This window comes from Phyllostomus discolor, chromosome 4 (assembly GCF_004126475.2).
Source record: "Phyllostomus discolor isolate MPI-MPIP mPhyDis1 chromosome 4, mPhyDis1.pri.v3, whole genome shotgun sequence".
Taxonomy (NCBI): domain Eukaryota; kingdom Metazoa; phylum Chordata; class Mammalia; order Chiroptera; family Phyllostomidae; genus Phyllostomus; species Phyllostomus discolor.
The window spans coordinates 167,310,674-167,332,361 of NC_040906.2; the positions used below are offsets into that span (position 1 = coordinate 167,310,674).

At 39.7% G+C, this 21,688-nt stretch overlaps 1 protein-coding gene across 1 annotated transcript in view; it reads right to left on the reverse strand.

Moving 5' to 3' along the window:
- Positions 1–1,946: 1,946 nt before the first annotated feature.
- Positions 1,947–21,688, reverse strand: part of AK9 (adenylate kinase 9) — a 114,240-nt gene continuing 94,498 nt past the window's right edge. Inside the window, exons 30-40 of the mRNA XM_036024565.1 lie at positions 21,323–21,541; positions 17,663–17,876; positions 15,414–15,615; positions 13,139–13,285; positions 12,815–13,035; positions 7,966–8,162; positions 6,689–6,858; positions 6,364–6,462; positions 4,241–4,343; positions 3,018–3,132; positions 1,947–2,632 (exon numbers count right to left, since the gene is read on the reverse strand). Coding sequence (XP_035880458.1) covers positions 2,430–2,632; positions 3,018–3,132; positions 4,241–4,343; positions 6,364–6,462; positions 6,689–6,858; positions 7,966–8,162; positions 12,815–13,035; positions 13,139–13,285; positions 15,414–15,615; positions 17,663–17,876; positions 21,323–21,541 — 1,890 coding nt within the window. The 3' untranslated portion in view covers positions 1,947–2,429. The remainder of the gene's footprint in view (positions 2,633–3,017; positions 3,133–4,240; positions 4,344–6,363; positions 6,463–6,688; positions 6,859–7,965; positions 8,163–12,814; positions 13,036–13,138; positions 13,286–15,413; positions 15,616–17,662; positions 17,877–21,322; positions 21,542–21,688) is intronic.

A 21,688-nucleotide genomic window follows, 5' to 3' on the forward strand; every position in this document is an offset into this window, starting at 1 on the left:
CCTCATTTTTTGGCCCTTAGAGGGTGCAAAACCTTCTTCATCAGAGCCCAGTACCTACCTGTTGGCTTCTGGGTGGTTTGGGTCAGTGGAGAACCTAGAAGGATTTTGAAGTTGGAGAGCAGAAGTTCTTGGAAGTCCTTTGTCATTATGAAGGACATCAAAAACATCCTTGCAAGCTGTGATGGCTGACCAGTAACTGTAGCTTAAGTCCAAAGCTCATTATCACTTAAAGGGATTTGAGGGGAATAGAAGGGTAATCGACAATGTTCAGTGCCAGTAAGGCATCTTTATAAGGTCCATAAAGCACTTTTTTTTTTAAGAGAGAGAGTGGAAGGGAGGGAGAAAGAGAGGGAGAGAAACATCGATGTGTGAGAGATACTGGATTGGTTGCCTCTCGCATGCCCAGAACCAGAGACCTGGCCCACAATCCAGGCACATGTCTGACTGGGAATTGAACCAACCACCTTTTAATTCACAGCCAGCACTCAGTCCACTGAGCCACAGCAGCCAGGGCCATGAAGCCTTTATAGGATTTTTACAGCACTGATTCTGTGATGTTCCAGTTTCTAGGCCTGTATCTCTTGATTTTATTATGAAATATATTATACAAACTATATGTAAAATAGGCTTCTAGTTTTTAATGAACATTGTTGAAGTTATATGGATCAATAACAACATGGATGAACCCGAAGGACATTATACTAAGTGAGAGAAGCCAGGCAGAGAAAGACAAATACTGAATGGCATCACTTTGTAGTGGTTCAGAGCGAGTCGGCCCAAGATGTGTATTACTTTGAGTTAAAGGTAAACCAAGACCCTGCAGACTCAAGAGAAACTTCTGCTATCCCTCCCCACCACCAACTACTTAGAAGAATTTAAATTAAGAGCCTTGTTCACAATAATAATTATTACCAGACATATGTTTTTATGACCTATATGCAGGGCAGGGCAAACTTCTAATTGTTGCATATATGTTTTTCTTATTGTCTTACCTCATCCTTAGCTCAACCCATTTATAACTCATTTTAACTTTCTGTCCTTGAACCTTTCATGTATCTAGGGTCTATGAGTCTCACATATATGGGGTTCCCATACATATATATGTCATGAAATTTGGCTATTTTCTCTTGTTAATCTGTCTCATGTAGATTCAATGATTAGACCAGCCAAAAAGAAACTTGAGGGTAGAGGAAAGTTCCTTCTTCCCCCTAAACTTATATGTGGAATCTAATTTTTAAAAAAGGTCAAATTCATAGAAGCAAAGAGTAGTATGGTAGTTGCTAGGGACTGGGAAGTGAGAGAAATGGGGAGATACTGGTCAAATGGTACAGACTTTCAATTATAAGCTGAGTAAATTCCGAGGATCTAATGTATACCATGGTGACTGTAGTTAATAAGAGTACGTATACTTGAAATTTGCTTCTTAAATGTTCTAACTAAACACACACACCAACACAGTAACTGTGATGTGACAGATGTATTAGTCAACTTCATTGTGGCAAATACTTCACAATGTATTCCTACAACGAAATCACCAAGTTGTACACCTTAAGTATGTATGGTTTTATTTGGCAGTTATAACTTAAGAAAGCTCAACAGAGCTAAATCACTAATTCTAGAGATTAAGAAACAAAGGCTCAGAGAAATTGAGCCGTTTTTACCTAAGATTACACAGGTTGCATTTTTTATTTTTTAAACAGCCAATCTTGCTACTTCACATTCTAGATTTCTTATACTGCTGCTAAAAAATTGATAATCTTATTTTAAAAATCTCTTTCAAATTCAATTTAGAAAGTCTTCCTCTTGAATATACTACTTAATAATGTCATATAAGACTCTAGATTTCATCTTTCTCAAAACCCCAGGTGATTTCTAATTTCTAATTGCAAAATAATGTATAAAGCATACTGCATTTCATAGTTAAAGAAAAAGAAAAAAGACAGCTATTTAGTTATCTCAAAATCCATTTATTTCTTTGGGAAAATAATGAAGTATCTTATGTTCATAGTTTACAAACACCTCCATATTTCAAAAGTACAACCAATATTTCTGTTTTATTGATATAAATGTTAATTTTGTTTCTTGGAGCTTTCTAACATTTGCTGAGCAATTTTCTTTAACAGAGACTGACTTTTCTACTGAAAATGTTAAAAAGAAAAATGAACAGTAGATTTATTAAGTAAAATGAATTACCTAAATATTCTAAATGGCAGTCTGAATAACCATGTATTACAGAATCAAATCTCAGACAAAGAGCAGTAAACTTTAAACTTGAACTGAAACATGCTTACAGAAGAGCGCTCCTTCCCAAGGGGCAGACCTTGAGTCCTTTAGGTCTGGCAGCCGTGGGGCACCACTCAGAGGGGCCGGCTTTCAACTTCTCTTTCCTTCTACGTCTTTCAGATAACTCTTGACAATCTGGTTGCACACTATTCATTAATTGGGTCTATATTTTTAAGAGAGATAAAGGTCTGTAATTTATGATCAAAGTCAATTGGTCTAAACTGAGGTTCCTTGTATTTTCTGGTCATCTTGGCACCCAGGTATGTAATGAGTTCACATCTCTCTATAAACTGCTCCATCTTCTTCTTATACTTTTTTCTTGTATATTCAGAAGCTTTAGGATTAAAGGCTGTAGAGAATTTCACAGACTTGTGAATGTTTTCTGTTAGGTTAGTAAATCACTAAATTACAGAGAAAGAGAACTGTGTGTGTGACTGAGCTGAGAAGATAACCAAACCCCAGTAAAATTTATGGATTATTCTATTTTCGATCATAATTGCCTTTTCACCTTCCTCTGTGGCATGAATTTTTGAGAGCTGACTATATTACTCAGAGTCCCTGCTTTAAAAACTAGGAATTCAGTTTTGGTATTTTCGTTAAGATATTTGCACACATGTACACATATGCACACACACCATTCAAGAGACAAGCCCAGCTTGACAGTCCTATTTATCACACATACTACAGTTAGTGTTGAATTGCTTTTGAATAGTGTATCGTTAAAAAAGGCATACCTTTTAGATGAAACGCTATATAGAGCAGTGCAGATTTCTCTATACTTAAGAAGGGAAATTTGGGCTTTAAGCATCCTGCTGCATTCATTGCTTTAATCAGAGAAGTTGCAATACCCTGCAGGTAGGGAACAATTTAAACATGTACATATTTACTTTGATTTATTTTCTTAGTGGCAAATAGATAAAGAGGCTATTCTTTGTCTCTAATAGCCTCCTGGGGTTGAGAATGGCGCTTATGAAGATGGTTAGATGACCACTTAACCAACAGAAAAGGAAGCCAAAATACATTTGATTAGGAAAAATGAAAATCACAGATTGGGTTAGTGCCAGTTATGTGATGGGTACATGGGCTTCATGACAAAATTCTCTGTTCTTATATTTGACATGTTGCATAGCAACAAGTTGAAAAAGAAAGAAGGCAACACTGGACTTTGAGTTGTCTTGGCCCATTTCTGCCTCTGTTGGTCAGAACTGGCCAGACTGCCTACCACTGTCAGGACCCCTGGCCACCTGACAAGGACTTTCAGAGACCGCAGAGATCACTGTGTCAAGATTCTGCAGCCCGAGCAGGCACAGGAAGGGGGAGGCCCCCTGATGGAACTTGGCCGCTATAAGAATACCCTGTCTGGGTGAGCTGCAGCTTGTGTCCTGTTTTTAAGTGAAGGCCAAACATCTAGGAGAGCTGAAAAAAAAGTGGTTAAGAATTTTCATGAGAAAGGTATGAAAGTGTGCCCTGGGCATTTATTTAGAGAATTAAAAACAGTGTTTGGCTACTGTTAAGCTTTACTATGTGTAAAAAGAGTTATATTTAGACAAATAAAATGTCACTACAGTAGACAGCTTCAGTGACAGTGTAACGCAGCTCTGAAGCAAGGAGTAAGCCTATCGGACCCAGAATCTGTACATTTTAAATAAGGCAATGTTGTGCAGACACTGAAATTCAAAATACGAACCAAACTCCATGTCAAATGTAAATACTTTTATAACAATCTACTCTCTTCTCACCTTAGTGCAGGTATTTGAGAACTAGCTATTTTATATATCTTATTTCATAACCACCCATAAATAAAATAGGTTAAAAGTGGATTTGCAGTTTACAATGAGAAAATTCTGTCTTGAATTTCATCATTACCAAAATAAAAATTACTATTAAAGAAGAGATCGTTGTACTCTTCTAATGTGTATATATATGTGTATAGAGAGAGAGAATCATGTGACTGAACCTGTTCCAGATATCCGGGCAAAGGAAGACTAGTGAGATTTATCGGTTCCTTCAACGGGGGAAGTTTGTATGGAAGCTTCTGATCCCAGTATTTCCCTGGCAACCTAAGAACACAGAGTTGATTAGTCAGATGCCCTCAGACACACTCACTGTGCGAATACAGGAAAGTAGATACACAAGAGACAACTGAAAGGTAAAGTTCAGTGCCCATTTTTTCCACTGGAGAACGTGATCCAAGTGGGAAGACTGGTGCTCCTAGAAACCCGTGACCATCACGTTTGCCTCGGTCCCCAGCCCTGCTTGCCTATTCCTTTACTTTTCACAGCAATTATATAAAATTTTCTTTGTTTTCTGCAAACTTTTGACTCTCCCAAATAACCTCCTACATAGATGCCATGCTATACAAAGGGAAGTTCTCTGAAAGGAACTTGCTCATCTGCCTGTCCCCAGCAAAGCCCCCTACAGGTTCCCCTTTCCATGGCAAAGTTTACCTCCTCCCCTACCTTGTCTCCAGGTGCCTTACACAGCCTTTCTTTCTTCCTCTCACCTTTGCCACTTCCTTCCCATGCATTAGATGTACACGGGGAGGTTTCTTTCTTTAACAGAGACTGACTTCTCTACTGAAAACGTTAAATGCATCTGCCTTTAAACACGCTCAAACCTCCCCCATTGAAAAAAGAAAAGGAAGACCACCTCAGTCCTTCAATCTCATATCTCTTCCAGCAACTCATGTCTCTCTCTCTTTTTTTTTAACAGTTAAACTTCTTCAAACTGCGCTTCACTACTGCTGCACAGAGTCTGCCTGTGGATGTGATTGGATTCACACAGTATTTTAAAATTTGAATACATCACAAATATTTTAAAAATCAAAAAGGTACAGCTAAAAGGGATTTAGTTTCCAACCTGTGGAAAACGGAAATGTCTGGCAGCAGACGAGCGGCCGCTGCCCCTTCGGTTGGGACACGTGCGCTCCCAGGTGCAGCAGTCCCCCACATCTGTTGCTTCACACCCACCCTGCTCCCTCACTGACTCCACCTTCCTGGCACTGCAGACCTCTGTGTTTGTGACCTCTGGGCCACAGGCAAGGTCTTCATTGCATCACCTCGCACCCACTCCTTGGCACTCGGCAACTCGCCACTTACCTCACTCCATTGGAATCATTCTTGCCAAGAACACTGATGACCTGTTACAAACTACATCTGACACACTTTTCAAATCTTGCCCTGCTTCACCTCTGAGCAGCATTTAAACCTCTTGGCACACCCTCCCAGAAGCTTTCTCTCCCCATCACCTCCCAAGCTTCCCCTCCTGGGTCTCTCTTCACCCCTCTGGAGGTTCTTCCTTTCATTCTCCGTTGTAAGCTCTTCTTCTGACACTTGTCAGTGATTCTCAGGGCTTGTCTTAAGCCTGCCGCTATTATTTCATTAATCTTCATGAGTGACATCAAACATGCTATATTGTTTGGACAGGATTATTCCAACAGTATTCCTGGTGTTTCTGCCTCCAATCCGTTATCAACATTCCAGTGATGGCCTCTCTCCAAAGCAAATTTGATTACAGCACTCAGAACCAGTCCCTGTATTCGGACTGCCCATCGGATCAAGTCCAGATGATTTATGGTGACTCGACCTGACCTTCCACACCCAGGTCTGGCTCACTGTCTCCAGCCTCGCCTCCTGCCCCTTTCCTCTCCACATCACACCCGGGCCATGCCGGCTTTCCTGCACTTCTGCGCTCACCGGGCCAGGTTTGTAGGCCCCTCTGCTTAGAACCTGTCCCTTTTCTCTTCCTCTAGCCAATTTCCACTTCGCATTCAGGTCTTATACGAACAGACAATCTAGTCAGGTTTTGGGGCACACTTTCCCAGAACTCCTGGCATTTCCCCACCCCGAACCCCTTCACATTCTGTTTTCTTATCAGATACTTAAAGTCCATTTTACCTCTGAGCCTCCGGCTTCGGGACAGCAGTGATCAGTCCTTGTTCACTATCATATACGTACATATAGATGTGTGTGTATGTGTGTGTGTATATGTGTGTGTACATGCGTACACATATATATTCCAGCATGGGGCACTGAACATAGAAGATATTCAAGAAATATGTGACTTATCAAATGGTCTCACCTCAAAAATTTCTGAAGTTTTTCATTACTCTCACAAATATATATACGATCACGATATTCTATGGCATATTTAATGTTACCAGGTACTAGGGCTTCATATCTGAAAGACAAAGAAACAAAAACAAAAACAAAACTACAGCATAAATAATATGCAGTATTGTATAAATAAAATGTCAAAATATTTTCTTTTTCTACCTATGCAACTCAAGGAAGAAATAGAATATTTTCCTGTTAAACAAGTGACCTTTTGACCACAATGTTAAGATTGTTACATGAACCACTTATTTTGAGTGGAGACATCATGCTGTACTTGCACGAGGACTTGCCTTTGATTTCCATCCTGATAGGTCACTGGACAGTAGCCCTGGAGCTCAGCACACTTAGGGAATCGTTTCTTCAGCTCTGACAGCGTCAGCCTTTTGGGGATCATGTCAGCAGGTGGGAGTGGATGAGGTGCTAATGGAGGCACATATAATTCTGGGTTCTCCAAAAATTTCTGTAAAGGATTACAACAATAAGACCATTTAAAACAGGAATACCATGTCAATCAAAAACCCACTGAGACTTTCCTGGCACTCCCCCATTTTCAGCAGCAATGTTTGGTCTCCCAAACCACCGGAGAGCTGCTTCCAGCAGACAATCATCACTCCTTCCCGGCTGCAAGTTCCTTCCAGGAACACTGGCAAGTGATGCATCTGTCTCTCTAGTCTCTCTCTCTCTCTCTCTCTCTCTCTCTCTCTCTCACCCATTAACACAAAAAATTTTTGTGGAGCTCCTACTATGTGCCAGGCACTCAAGAGCACACAGTCCCCTGCCCACCTGTCTTCCTGTCCTGTAGTATAATTAACTAGTTGTGTGCCTCTTGCCAGGTGAGATAGCTTTTCCAGCTTCAGTTATCACTCTATAAAATGGAGGGGACAGACCAGATACATGATCTCCAATGTCACCTGCAGTTTTTAAATTCTGTGATTATTATTTAAATAAGCAGAAATAAACAAAGGTATCCTTGATTAAGTGATTACAAAATCTAATTCTTTGGAGGAAAATAAAATGTTCGGAGGCATCTGTTTGGTTTTTAACTACCAATCTTTTTATGTCATCACATCATGGACATTATAATATTAGAACAAATCTGTATTCTGTTCCATTAAACAGAAATACAAGGTATACTGGGAATTCTAGTGATGGGAAAAAAAATTAAAGCACAGGAAACATTACTTCGTTTCCACTGACTTCGAGTTCCCTTCTGTACTCTTGGAGCTGAATGCCCTGGGCGCCCTTCTGTGGGCGGAGCCCTGATGCTCAGCCAGCGTCCCTTCTATTGGTGAGGCTCACCACTGGGTCTCCCTACCTGTTTAGCTGGCTCAGGCTGAGGGCCCATCACCGACCCTCAACTTCTGTTTTGTGTTGAAATATGTTTTGGGATGCAGTCCCAGGACTGGCCTCTGAGTTGTCTCATTGATCCCAGAACCATAGGTTTCAATAATGAGGCTTCTGGTCCCCAGTTCCTGGGGACGACTGTGTCTACTCCTTCCTATCTGATGAATTCTGAGACAGGAATTTTCTTTACCTAGTAAATATTTGGAGTTAGGAATAAACTTACATTCAGTTTTTTCCGAGAATCCATTTTATAATAATGCCCTCTGAACTCTGCCGCAAATTCCAAAGAGTCAGTTACAGAGCAATCGACTAATTCGTATGATTCTGCCAGGCTGACAGGGCAGAACTGTCCGAATTCGCCCAGGCGGGAAATCAGTTCTTGAGAGGTGATGCACAGCTTGTCAATGCAGGCAGCTTTCCCTAGTATAACAGACTAACTATTATTACATGTACTTTTTTTCATAGAAAGCACAATGATTTTTTAAATTAAAACAACCTTCAATTACATAGCACTATAGAAATGCGTACACACTGTAAATTTCCAAATAGAGCAAAAAGTAAGTTTCTCTTCAGACCATTGTCCTCACAGTTCTGACTAAGGTAACCACTGCTGTTTGCATCCTGTTCAGACTTTTTTCTGTACAATCGCATGTACATGTGTTTTGCATATACTGTGCTTTCACCACTATATTGTAAATCTTATGCTGCAACTTGCTTTAATTAGTTAGTTGTGGTCTTTCATACCAGGTTATATAACCTACCTAATTTTTAAAGTTGATGCATGTATTCCATTGTATAAATATACATACAGTTTACTTAACCATTTTTCTGTTGATGGATATTTTGGTTGTTTTTAATTCTTACCTATTATAAATTATTTATATTATTAACCATATATGCACACACATATGTATATCTACACATATACATCCAATCACATATACATTTGCATCATATTTTACATTTTTCTATGGATAGATTTTAGGAAGTGCAAATGGTTTGTTGACATGCTGTTACTGACACAAACTTGCCCCTGTGCCCAGGTGCCACTCAAAGGAAGTGAAGAAACATTTATCCCAAAGTGACTACCATATTTTTCAGACCGTAAGACGCACCTACGTTTTAGAGGAGGAAAATAGGAAAAAAATTTTTGAAGCAAAAAATGTGGTAAAATATTAACATAAATAACATAGCCCCCCCCGCCTCCACCCCGTAGCAGCGAGCCAGGTAAGCTACATTCGGACTATAAGACGCACCCCCCCTTTCCTCCCAAATTTTGGGGGAATCATCTTATACTCTGAAAAATACGGTAGGTTTCCCCTAAGGAATCTATCTTAAATATACAGAACTCAAATTTCTCAATGGACAAGTTTAAGAGTTTTCTCCCTAATATTCCACTGGAACGGGGACTCAAAAGCAAGATGAGATATTAAAGAAAATAAAATTGCTTTTTTTTTACATCTCAGTTATAATGAGTAAATTTTGACCCCAGTATATTTTGTTAATGGTACTTCTTAACAGTGAAAGATTTTACCTTAAAAAAAAAAGGATTTGATTTATTTATTTTTAGAGGGAGGGGAAAGGAGGGAGAGAAAGAGGGAGAGGAACATCGATCGGTTGCCTTGCACATCCTCAACTAGGGACCTGGCCCACAACCGAGGCATGTGCCCTGACCTGGGAGTGAACTGGTGACCTTTCATATTTTGGAATGATGCCCAACCTAATGAATCACACTGGTCAGGGCTTACCTTTTTAAAATTATGCCTAGGAAGGTCTTAACTATGAAATTATAAAGCAGTTATTTGATAGTATGAACAGGGAAAACTTATCCTCAGGATCCGAGTGATGTGTCTGCAAGCCCCGGAGTGCAGGGCTAACTGAGAGCACTGGGAGCAGAGACAGTGGCATGGGACAGATGTTCTCTCAGAGCCTTCAGAGAGATTTTTGTCCTTTCAAAACTTCGATTTTGAGCTTCCAGTCTCCAGAGCTGTGAGAGAATGAATTTCTGTTGTTGAAGCCACCCATCTCGTGGTACTTTGTTACAGCAGCCTTAGGAAACTAAAGCAGTTACAAAAGACTGTGGCACCTGCCTCGCTGGCACCCTTTCTTGCCCCCTCTTCTGTTCACTGGATAAAGCAAGCTGCCATGTTGGAAAGGTCCACATGGCACGTAACTGAGGCCCACAGCCCAACAGTCCTCAAGGGGCAAAACTGGGGCAAAATCGTGTCAACAGCACATGAGTGAGGCTCCCAGCTGATCCTTCAGATGAGGCCATAGTCCTGGCCAACATGGCCAACACCTGGACTGAAGCTTTACGAGAGACCCTGAAGCAGAGGACCCAGTTAGGCTGCGCTCGGACTCCTGACCCACAGAAACTGTGTGTGCTGTTGTGAGCTGCCAAGTTTTGGAGTAATGTGTTATGCAGCAATAGACAAACTAATCCCCTAGTCCACCTGCTGCTTATGAACAGCAGAGAAGAAGAGGCTAAAAAGCTCCAGTATCCCTTTCTTACAAAGAATATTACACTACTATAATACTATAGTGGTGTAACATTATTTTAAAGTATTATAATGTATAGTGTTACCATATAATAGTATATGGTATTATTGAAGTATATAGTACTATATAGTGCTACCGTGTTATACTATAGGGTTCTATAGGTTGCTCTTCAGCTGAGATGTGCTGAACCTCACTGATTCTGACAGATTTAGTAATTTAGAATCACCTGACTTCAAGTCCTAAGTGACACTTAAATATCTTTTTCTGATTCTTGGGATATCTGTGAAACACCTGTCAATATCTATAGATTCTATTCTGGAATGTGGCAGAATGAGGAAGAATTTCTTTATTCTTCTCACTCTGACTTTGCCCCATCTCATTAGCAGAGCAAACCTTGGCTCCTGATTGGGGAGGATCATTTGAATAGCATACAAAGGAAATGTAGAAAGAAAAAAAATAAAACTAAATTCAAAGAACTGGTCACAGGCTAGATTATTAGGTATGAGTTGAAGCTGAAGAGCAAGAGGGGCAGACCTCGACTAGAGTAAACAATTCCAGGCAGAGGCCAAGTGTATTGGGGTGATGTGGACACCATGGCATGCCACGCAGACCCCTTCTCAGTGCTCAGGTACCCACCCGCTAGCTGCTGGGAACATCGGTGCTGCTGGCTCAGAGCTGAACTCGGAATTGTCCCTGTCACAGGTTGTGCCTCCTTCCAGAGTGACCTAGGGGTCAACAGCAGACTAATGGGAGTAAATGAAGTCTGGCCCTTCTCTGTAATTTGGGAAATTCTGAAAATCTATCCCAGCCTCCCTACCACCACAGGATCTACTGAGTCTTCAGTTCCCACGGCACTGCGGTTTACTTTTTCTGTCTGCCCAGTCCTACTGTCCTCGCTTCCTCACAGGGGATCTCGTTAGGGTTGGCAGACAAAATACTGTGTGCCTCATGCAATATTTGGGACACAGTTATACTATCAAATTATTTGTTGTTTACCTGAAATTAAATTTTACCAGGCATTCTGTACTTTTTTCTTTAAAGATTTTAATTTTTTTTCAGAGATAGGGGAAGGGAGGGAGAAAGGGAGAGAAACATCAATGTACAATCAGTGGCCTGTCACACACCTTCAACTGGGGACCTGGCTGGGAATCAAAACAGTGACTTTTCGGTTCACAGGCTGGTGCTCAACCCACTGAACCACACCAGCCATAGTACTGTTTTCATTTCCTAAATCTGGCAACTCTACTCCCCTGCTCCTGACACTCCTTTCTGATGAAGCTTCTGTATCTGTATAATTGTTCACACTATTGCCGATGTCTGCATCCCTTCGCCCTTTGCCCACCTCCACCCAGCCCCCGCCCCCTTCCCTCCGGCTATCACCACACTGCTGTCCTGGTCCATGGGTCCTTCATGTATGTTCTTTGGCTAATCCCTTCATTCAGTGCCTCCTCCCCCCACCCACCCCGACAACTGTCAGTCTGTTCCATGTATCCATGCCTCTGTTTCTATTTTGTTTTTCATTTTGAGTCTGTTTCCAGGGAACCCAATCTAAGGCAGGGAGGGTGAAATAAGGTAATAGAAAAAGAAATGAGGCATGATTTTTGCTTTAAAAGTCTGTTGTGGAATGTTTTGCTAGTGTGATGCTATCCAAAACTTGTTTTGAATAGCTTCCTAAAACTTCAGTTCTTCCTTCCCTTACATTCTTATCTTCATGCCTTATAACACTCAGGTGAAAACAAACTTCCAATTTGCAGACAAACAGGAACCAAAGACAATGGTTAAGCCTGGACAATGAAGCAAGTCAAGATTCAGTGATACAATTATTATCAGTACCCTCACTGCATTTTTACTTGTGCTAGATTCTCTTAGCCCGAGCTGCTCTCTCACACCTTATTATGACTTCTCTGTAGTTTCCAAAGTTAAACAAAGTCATTGAACGAATGTCTGTAAGACCCCTACAGATAAAGTGTTTGGAGTCATCGCTGGTTTTAGATACATAAGATACAGATAACTTTTCTTCTATTTTGGGTATTTTTGGAGGAAAATCAAGAAACTTATAGGAAATATAATCAAACATTTTCTTTCATGGATTCCAAATATAGATGAACACACATTTTGTGCTCAAGTTTAATTTTTATTGACTTAAAATTTACATAGCATCATAATGAATGTAAATAGTAAAGATAACTTTGACTCTAGATCCCTAAACAAAATTTGGGCAAGTGTCGCTCCACAGACCTCTGCCCTCATACAACCGCCGTGCTTGAAACTGGCTTCTTCTTGGGAGGCTGTACACAGACAGCACCCCAACACCGTAAACCCTTTGAGTGGAAGACCACATGTTATTGCATGTGCTAGGTTCCCACAGGCACTCAATAATGATAGCTTGAATAGCAGCAGTCATTTATTAGAACAAATATATATACCCACAAAAATTAGATAGTACTATATTTTTAAATACTGATTAAAATTGTGGGAACAAATGTTCAATTTGAATGAATTAGAGTAACATGAGTCATGCATATGTAGACTTTAAATTCACATCTTAATCTGTTTTAAGAATGTTTTCTCACCTGCTTTTATTCTTTCCAGGTATATCTGCATGTATCCATTCACTGTTTTAATGTTTTTAATGGCTTCATTACACACCCACCATTTGCTGTGAAATCCATCAATCACATACCAGTTCTGGTGCTGTTCTTGATAATATTGCCTAATTGCAACAATATTTTTGCGGTACTTTGAGTACCTGACGGCTATAATCTTTGTGCTGTTGTGCAGTGGGTAAGGCAAACTAATAGAGAAACAGAGAAAGAATGGAAAAAGCTGTTTAAGACATCTTTCCTGGATCATTTTAAAGTGCATTCCTTAATTACTGTTTTTATCACATCCATTACCTTGGTTTATTTTTTTTTTCCAAGAGCAATCTTTTGAAAATCTCCTTGGAAGGCACATCCAGCTCCAAGATGACCAGGGGGGTGACTGACCTGTCTTCCAAGAGGCTCACTTGATGCTCAGTTACAGGGTACCCGTCGATGATAACACTAACAAGGAGAGACATGAAAACAAAAATTCCAGATTTCTTTTCTCTCATGCCTCCCTTTCTGTCTTCTGGAACCAGTCTATCTCTTTAGGAGTAGCTTCATGCTCTTCCTTACGTAACCTGATTCACCTTCTCTGTGCTCCATCTCTTTATCTCTCTCTACATACATGCATTTTAAAAGATTTTATTTATTTATTCTTAGAGGGAAAGGGAGGGAGACAGAGAGGGAGAACATTGATGTGTAAGAGAATCATTGATCAGTTGCCTCTCTCACACACCCCGACCAGGGACTGGGCCTACAACCCAGCCATGTGCCTTGACTGGGAATCAAAGTCCTGACCTTTTGCTTTAAGCGGGGGATGTCCAACCAACTGAGCTACACAGGTCAGGACTATCTGTATTTTTAATCTCAGACAGCCCAAGACCCAGGAGGAGGGCAGCATACATAGGGAAACATCTCTGAATTCATACACTTAGCATCCTAAGTGCATGAATCTTAGGATTCGAGAGAGAACACACACAATACCTTGAACATTGCGTTATTCAATTAGGGAGGCTGGGTGTGTGGAGGGGAGACAGAGCTGGTGAGAGGAGCCCCATAATACCTGGAAGAGAATCATCCTATCAGGGCCCATCATGCCACTGAATAGAACTGGAGGGGAATTTGTTAGTCCAACAGCTTGAAATAATGGGAGTGTTACTATCAAACTGAGAGAAGGAATGAAAGCTGTTTGCAAATTCTGGGAGAAGTGGCCCCCAAAGTCAGGCGAGTGCTAGCTGATGGTCATCAGGTGGGGCTGGTTTGAAATAAGTCACAGGATGCCCTCACTCAATGCTCTCCAGCCAGATCTCTAGGTACTAACTAGTTCTACACTCCATGGCCAAGAGGATCATAAGTTCACGTAGCTGGGCAAGCCTAACAGACAATGTATGGGGTGTCGTTGTTGTTGCCTTTAATGGACAGTGGCTCAGCTTCTCTGTCTCATGAAGGGTCACTCAAAGGGCCCTTGGCATAGAAATTGAGGGTGAATAAGTAGTCACTCTCCTGGCATTAAAGTGAAATAAAATCTTTAGGACTCAACCAAGATTCCTCTTATTGAGATTTCTTGTATGCAAAGCTGAACAACAGGGAGGAGGTAACTCAATTTGCAAAAGTCTCAGAGCCTTCTCTGGGAAAAAATCACCTGACCCCCAGAATCTGCTCCTTCATAACTGAGATTAGGAGAACTGTCCAAGGATTTGATTAAGGACCAGTTGCAGGGAAGGGCTGTAGGAGACGGTTCTGCATGGCATGGGTCCAGCTCCCACTGGGAGATGCACAGGACCCACGCCCACGGATAGGTTCTCCAGTGGGGAATCAGACCTGCAATGTACCTAGGCCGCTATGAGTCTTGCTTTTTGCTAAAACTCCCTCACCCTGAATTGAGGACATTTACTGCAAAGTAACTTCTTAAAATCCATGCTAAACCTTCCAAGGGTGAGTATAACCCATTCAACTACTTTTGCCTTTTCATTTGCAAATATCCCTTTTCTGTGATGTGATTAGTGGATTGGCTTCTTAAAAGGTAACCACCTAAAGCAAACCTGTGCATAGTTAATGAGGATCTTCCTGTAATCTGGGAGAGATAGCAATAAAGGCCTCTCATGGGGGGGGGGGGGGCACGGCTTTTGCACCCCTTGAGAGAAAAGCCATGCCATGCTGTCCCTTTTCCTCCACAGGACTCGGTAGTCCGTGTGAATGTCTCATTTCATCTATAATGATGTGGACACTGCAGGCCGATGTCTGCATCAACTATTAACTTGAACTAGGTTGTTTTAAGATCTTAATTGAAATCTTCAGGGGAATCACTAAGAAAATAACACAGAAATGTATGATAAAAAGGGAATTAAAAGTTTATACTAGTAAAGTTGCTGCAGGGAGTACAGTGGCCTGCTTGTTGTTCTGGTATGTAGTGTTCAAGCCAAGTTTAGCCTGACAGAAGGGTAAAATATGCAACCATATAGGTGCCTAGATTTAACAAGCAGATCACACCTTTTATAAGAGCTTTAAACCCTATTTAAGATAAATGTTTTAAATTCCAATGAATCATTTCTTGAGAGTTAACCGACCCCTCGAGGCCCCTACTCACCCTGCGGTATTACACACATTTCCCATCAGAGACACTTCTAAGGCTTGAGTTGCCAGTTGGTCAGGCACTGTCATTCCTTTATGAAGATGCCAGTTTAACATGAGCGCCAGCTCTGTGTCTGCCTGGTGGTTTAACACATAACGCAGAGCTTCTCCTATTGACAAACGCTTTAAGCCATATTCATTTGAAATGGTTTTGGCAACTGAAAAACATTAAAACTTTTAAACTTACTTCATTTCATAAATTCATCAGTTAATCTTAGTTGCAGATTCTGGTTAACTGATATCAACAGCAAACTAATCTTCGCATTCCTCAAAGACATTTTGAAAATTAAAATTGCTACATTTCACTGAATTAATACTGTCAAAGGTCAATCATTATCAGTACTTCAGGTATATATGGCTGACAGATCTGGGTAATGAGCCAATTCTGTGGGTTTTTCTCATAACCAAATCAACACTTAAGTTTTCCTTCTCGCATGAGGTAGTAAAATTATTGAGAGCTATGAGGCATCCTATGTATAATACTAATATTTGGCATTATGTCCAAAATAGCTCGTCCAATATGTCAATACTATGTCCAATATGCTTAATCCCCTAAGAAAAAATTTTAAAAAATTATAATGGCATACCAGACATTTTAATAGTAATGTACAGCTTATGAGGCAATTTTTCTTCCCTGACTTCGATATTTTCAAGTATCCCACCAGATGGATACAATTGATACTGAAATTCCAATTCTATACATGAGAGAACTGAAGCCCAATTAAATGGGATGATTTGTCCAATGTTACACAGATGTCACCATTGGTTGAAAGAAAATGCACCTTGGCTTTGCTTCTCCTAAATGAGACCAAGGCATGGCTTCCAGGAACTAGCATAAGTGTGAGCGTGCTTTCCTGGGGTCTGTGTGCCCTGTCTCATCACTGTTTGCAGACATCAGTGTGGGGGATGCTGAGAGAGCCTGTCTCGTCCCACGGGAATGCAGGTGAACTGACTACAGTTAAGATCCCACAGAAGGGAAGCCCCCATGAGAGCCACAGAACCCTTAACCTCAGTTTTGCCAGAAATGATAGAATCAGACCTATTTTTTTAAAGTTCTAAAAATAATTAAGCTTTTACAATTTGACATTTTGTTTAAAAATTAACCTCTGTTTCAACAAAGAAATGTGAAATCAGATGGTCTTGTCTCCATTTTTACTTTGTGCTGTGGTTGTGGGATCTTAATTGAATGTCAATGTTCTGCTTTCTTTGGGATATATCAACATCTTTGTGAAAATTTTAAATATGACTATTAAAGGCTCTCGTCATGTTAAGAAATTTAAATGGCAAAACAAATTCCATCCGAAGGAGTGGAACATAAAACTCCACTCTATTTTTCTTGTGACAAATTCAAATTGACCTTTGACCTCATCTCTGCCCTCCATTCTCTATTCTGAGTCATGAAGTCCATTGTTTTCCTTGCAAAGATCTCCTGTATCTGTCCTTTCCATTCCTATTCTCATTATGACAACCATATGACAATCAACATACGGTTGATGTTGAGAGTATGTCACTTAGAAATGCTTACTACACCAACTATGGTTGGACTATCAGCCTTTAAACACACACACACACACACACACACACAGTCCAAAGTTATACAAAATTCAGACATTACAGGAATACAGTTTACCAAATGCCTTATTCAATTCAGCAATAGCTAAGGTAATAGACTTTCACTATTTCAACTTTAATACAGTAGATTAGACTTACAAAATTTTTAACATAATTTTTACGCTAATATCTTAATATACTGTTATTTGACTCTCTTTATGTTCCATTAGTTTATAATTTTTCTTGTATTACCTGTGTTAGGTTTTAATATCAGGATTATGCTAATTTAGAAATGAATTTGTATTCTTTATATCTTTTGGATTATATGGACCATATTCCTTAATAAAAGAAATTGAAAATAAGTCAGGAAGCTGTCTTTTTCCTCACCCTGGAAGAGCCTATAACAACACAGGAAAGATCTCGAGTTTTACACCCTTTGAAAGTTTGCGTAATTTTCCTCTAAAACCATCTGATCCCAGGCTGTTTTAGAGCAGGGCCATATTTTTGAATGCCTTCTCTCAAATGGTTATTGGCCCATTGAAGTTTTCTCTCTCTCTGAGTCAGTTTGGACGGTTGGTTTCTTGAAGAACTGGCACCTCTTTTTGGGGGGGGTTCTTTGATGCTTCTTGGGAACAAAGGCAAACGTTTCCTCACCTGTCGTTTTCCCAGATTTTGGAGGCCCCACAATTGCAATCTTAATGGGCATTCTAGGCTTTGGTTTGGGTTGGCGAATGTATTTGATTGGGTTCTTCATAAATTTTTCTTTAGTTTCCTTACTAGATAAAAAATAAATATACTGACGATGGATTACAGGATAAACTGGATTCTCTGAACTTTCAACTGGTTTGATTGTCTCTCCTTCACTTAGCTGCAATATATACACAATTAAATTAGAAAGTTAGCTTTAATTCATTCAGCATTTCTTCCAAATATATTTAAAAATAAAATAATTTGTTAAATAAGAATAAGAAAACTAACTATAATCAAATATTAATATTTATAAAACTATATAAAAAGAACAAATTATTTTATACCCATATACAAGGCTTTCACAGTTTATGACTGTGAGAATGCTTTGATCTCCTTTATAATGTCTTTGGTGTATATACTCAATGTTCCTGCCAAGGAGTATAAAGTTGTTTAGATATATTCAAGGGCCAATTTATCTTTACAAATAGGTCTATCACTAAGGTAATGTTATGGATGGATGTGTGTTCCCCTAAATGCATAGGTCAAAACCTTAACACACAAAGTTTCTGTATTTGGAGACAGACCTTCAAGGAAGTAACTAAGGTCAAATGAGTCACCAGAGTGGGGCCTGAATCCAATAGGACTGGTGTCCTTATAAGAAGAGGAAAAGACACCAATGGTGCGGTTCTAGTTTATCTTTTAGGGCATACTATTAGGACAAATGCCACTCACCTCATCAACAGCAGCCACAAAAGGAAAAAAAAATCTACCTAAAAGGCAGCGTAAGGGGCAGGGGAGGAATGAAGTGGGAGGAGGGGTCCCACACCACGGAAGTGATGATGACAGCTGGGTAATGTATTGATGCTAGGTTTGCACGTCTTTTTTACAGCACCAGATGGCCAGGCATCAGCCATCCCTGGCCTTGATGGAGGAGATGTGAAACAGTATGGCAACAGCCGCTCCCCCAGAGCTACACTGGCACAGTTGTTAGTAGTCAGTGGTATTGTCAACATTATCATTCTTGGGCTGGAGTGATATTTATGTCGGGGAGAAAATGCCTCAGATAGGGAGAAACGCAGGAATGGGGTGAGAATGTCTGTGCTATGTTTTATACTTGGTAATACCAGAAAAGCTGAAAGTTTAAGGGTTCCATGTCAAATTTCCAAATTAAGTGTGAATCCTTGCAGTAGGATGACACTCATACCCATGATGGCATAAAGTCAGAAATACCAAATTTCTAGGCAACAAGAAAGGTTCCCAGCAGCTCCTACAAATGATTCCTTACACACTTAAACACTCCCTCTGACTGTGCACTCACTTTTCTACAAGGTGTTTTTGTACAATCCTAATTGTGTTTGCACATGGGCTTGTTTTTCCTCTCAAAATAAGACTTCTGACTTTGCCTGCTTCTTTCTCTCTCTTACCTATCTCAGAGAGAATGTTAGGTCGTGACTATTTTCACACCCTTTCCAGGCGATTCTAATACATGCTTAACTCTATCCAGTTCTCTATGGAGGGGCCTGTCATAGTGTTTTTATACTTTAGCATGATGTTTGAAAAGGTTTCTCTTATGGTTAAGATAAAGGGGATAGCACAATTAGAATTGAAACTTATTGTGTTTTACAGTATCAACTGAGAAGGAAGTTTCGAGTATCAATGACATGCTGCACATGGCTCCATTTTGGACCTGTCCTCCAAAATACTTTTTATCAGCAACCAATAACAATAATACATATTAATAACATCAATAACTCATATTAATTGAGTTCTACAAGAAAAACAAGCACTGTTGTGAGCACTTCACAGTAATTAACTCATTTAATCATTGTAACAATATTTTCAGGTAGGGACTATTCGTATTCCCATTGTATAAGTGGGAATGGCTCAGAGGAGGTTAAGTAATTTGTTCAAGTGCATTCAGCTGGTAAGCAGAGGTTTTGAATTCAAGCAGTCTAGCTCCAGAGGCACCACTGGTCTTCTCCACTGTGCTATATCACTGATAGAAATACAAAGGTAACCTGGTTGAGTGAGCAGATCACTACTAGATGATATGCTTTTATTGTGTTGTAGTGCTTAATTTTGACAAGAACCTATTGCTTTGTTTGCTTATTTATTGCCTATCCTCCCTCCCCAACCCAACTAGAATATAAGCTCTACAATAGAAAAAACTTTGTCTGTTTTGTTCACTACTTTATTCTCAGGGACTAGAACAGTGGCTGGCATGTTCTTGGTTAAGATTTGCTGAAAACCATCCTGACTATCATCAACAAATCATTAAACAACAAATGTTGGTGAAGAAGTGGAGACAAAGGAATCTCTGTGCACTGTTGGTGGGATTGAAATCGGTGCAGCCACTGTGAAAAGCAGTTTGGAAATTCCTCAAAAAATTAAAAATAGAATGACCTAGCAATTCCACTTCTGGATGTTTATCCAAAGAAATCCAAAAAAACCCCAAAACACTTATTTGAAAAGATTTATGGTTCCCTATTTCATTGCAACATAATTTACAATAGCCAAGATATGGAAGCAACCTAAATATCCATCAATAGACTACTGGATAAAGATGTGGTACATATATACAGTGAAATATTAGTAGGCCATAAAAAAGAAGGACATCTTATTATTTGTGGCCTAAAGGGTATTGTGCTAAGTGAAATAAGTCAGACAGAGAAAGACAAATACCATATGATTCATTTATATATGGAATCTAAAAAACAAAATAATGAACAAACAGGGCAGAAACAGACCCATAGATATAGAGAACGAACTGACGGCTGCTGGACGGGAGGGGGTTGAGGAGCCGGGTGAAAAAGGTGAAGGGATTAAGAAGTACAAATTGGCAGTTACGAAGTAATCACAGGGATGTAAAGTACAGCAAAGGGGACACAGTCAATAATTTTGTAATAACTGTGTATGAGGCCAGGTGGATACTAGATTTATTGGAGGAATCACTTTGTAAGTTATGTAAATGTCTAACCACTATGCTGTACACCTGAAACTAATATGACATTGAATGTCAACTGTAATTAAAAAAATTAAAATTAAAAAAGAAAACCATCCCACATTTGAAGTTATTGAATTCCAATTGGATTAAATCTATTTGTACAGACTGCATAAAATTACAATACTTAAAATAATTTTGTTGTGAACATTAATGGCTCATTCTGAATTGTGTCTCACACTTTCCAGAGGACTTAATACTCTTACATTTGGTCACAGTGGTCTGGTGGCATTATTCTTCCATCTTATAGGTGAGGAAACAGAATCAAAGAGGTTAAAAGACTTGCCTAAAATCAGGTAGCAAATTAGTGTCACAGTTCAACTCTCGAGATGTTTAGTTTGAAAATATTTCCACTACCATCTTCTTTTGCTACAAAGTTAAAAACAAGTTGGGAGTGGGCTATCTCTACAGAAATAAACAAAAGAAATTAAACCTTTCAACTACTTTTCCCACTTCAGAAAGGCAAAACAACCACATATTTTTATAGCTAGTTAAAAATACTGTGCAATGTTTACAATTTTTGAAATTTCCCACTGTCTTCTTAGACATACTCTACATATACTAAAAAAAAAAAAAAAGAAATACTACAACATAACTTTCAGACGTTACTTTCCTGACCTTACCTTTACAGGATCCCAGTAGCCGAATGTGCTTATATATTTATAGGTAAAGCTGAGCATTTTCTGGGCAAGGCGTGATGATATTGGATAACACTTCTCAAAAATGCTTGCACGATTCTCTACCAGTGGTTTCAGTTTTGTATTCAACATGTATTGTACAATGTGGATTTTCCGACTTGCATTAATGAGAATTACTGGTATCAAAAACCTGTCAAATTCATTCTGATGAGAAAAGCATAAAACCAAATATTTTCAGTGGGAAGAAGGCTGGTAGTATTCAGTGGCAGCACACAGACATCGCTGGTGACTGACCACATCGGTCTAGAGCACAAATATTTTCCAGCTTCTGCGTGACTGCATGCTGGCAGT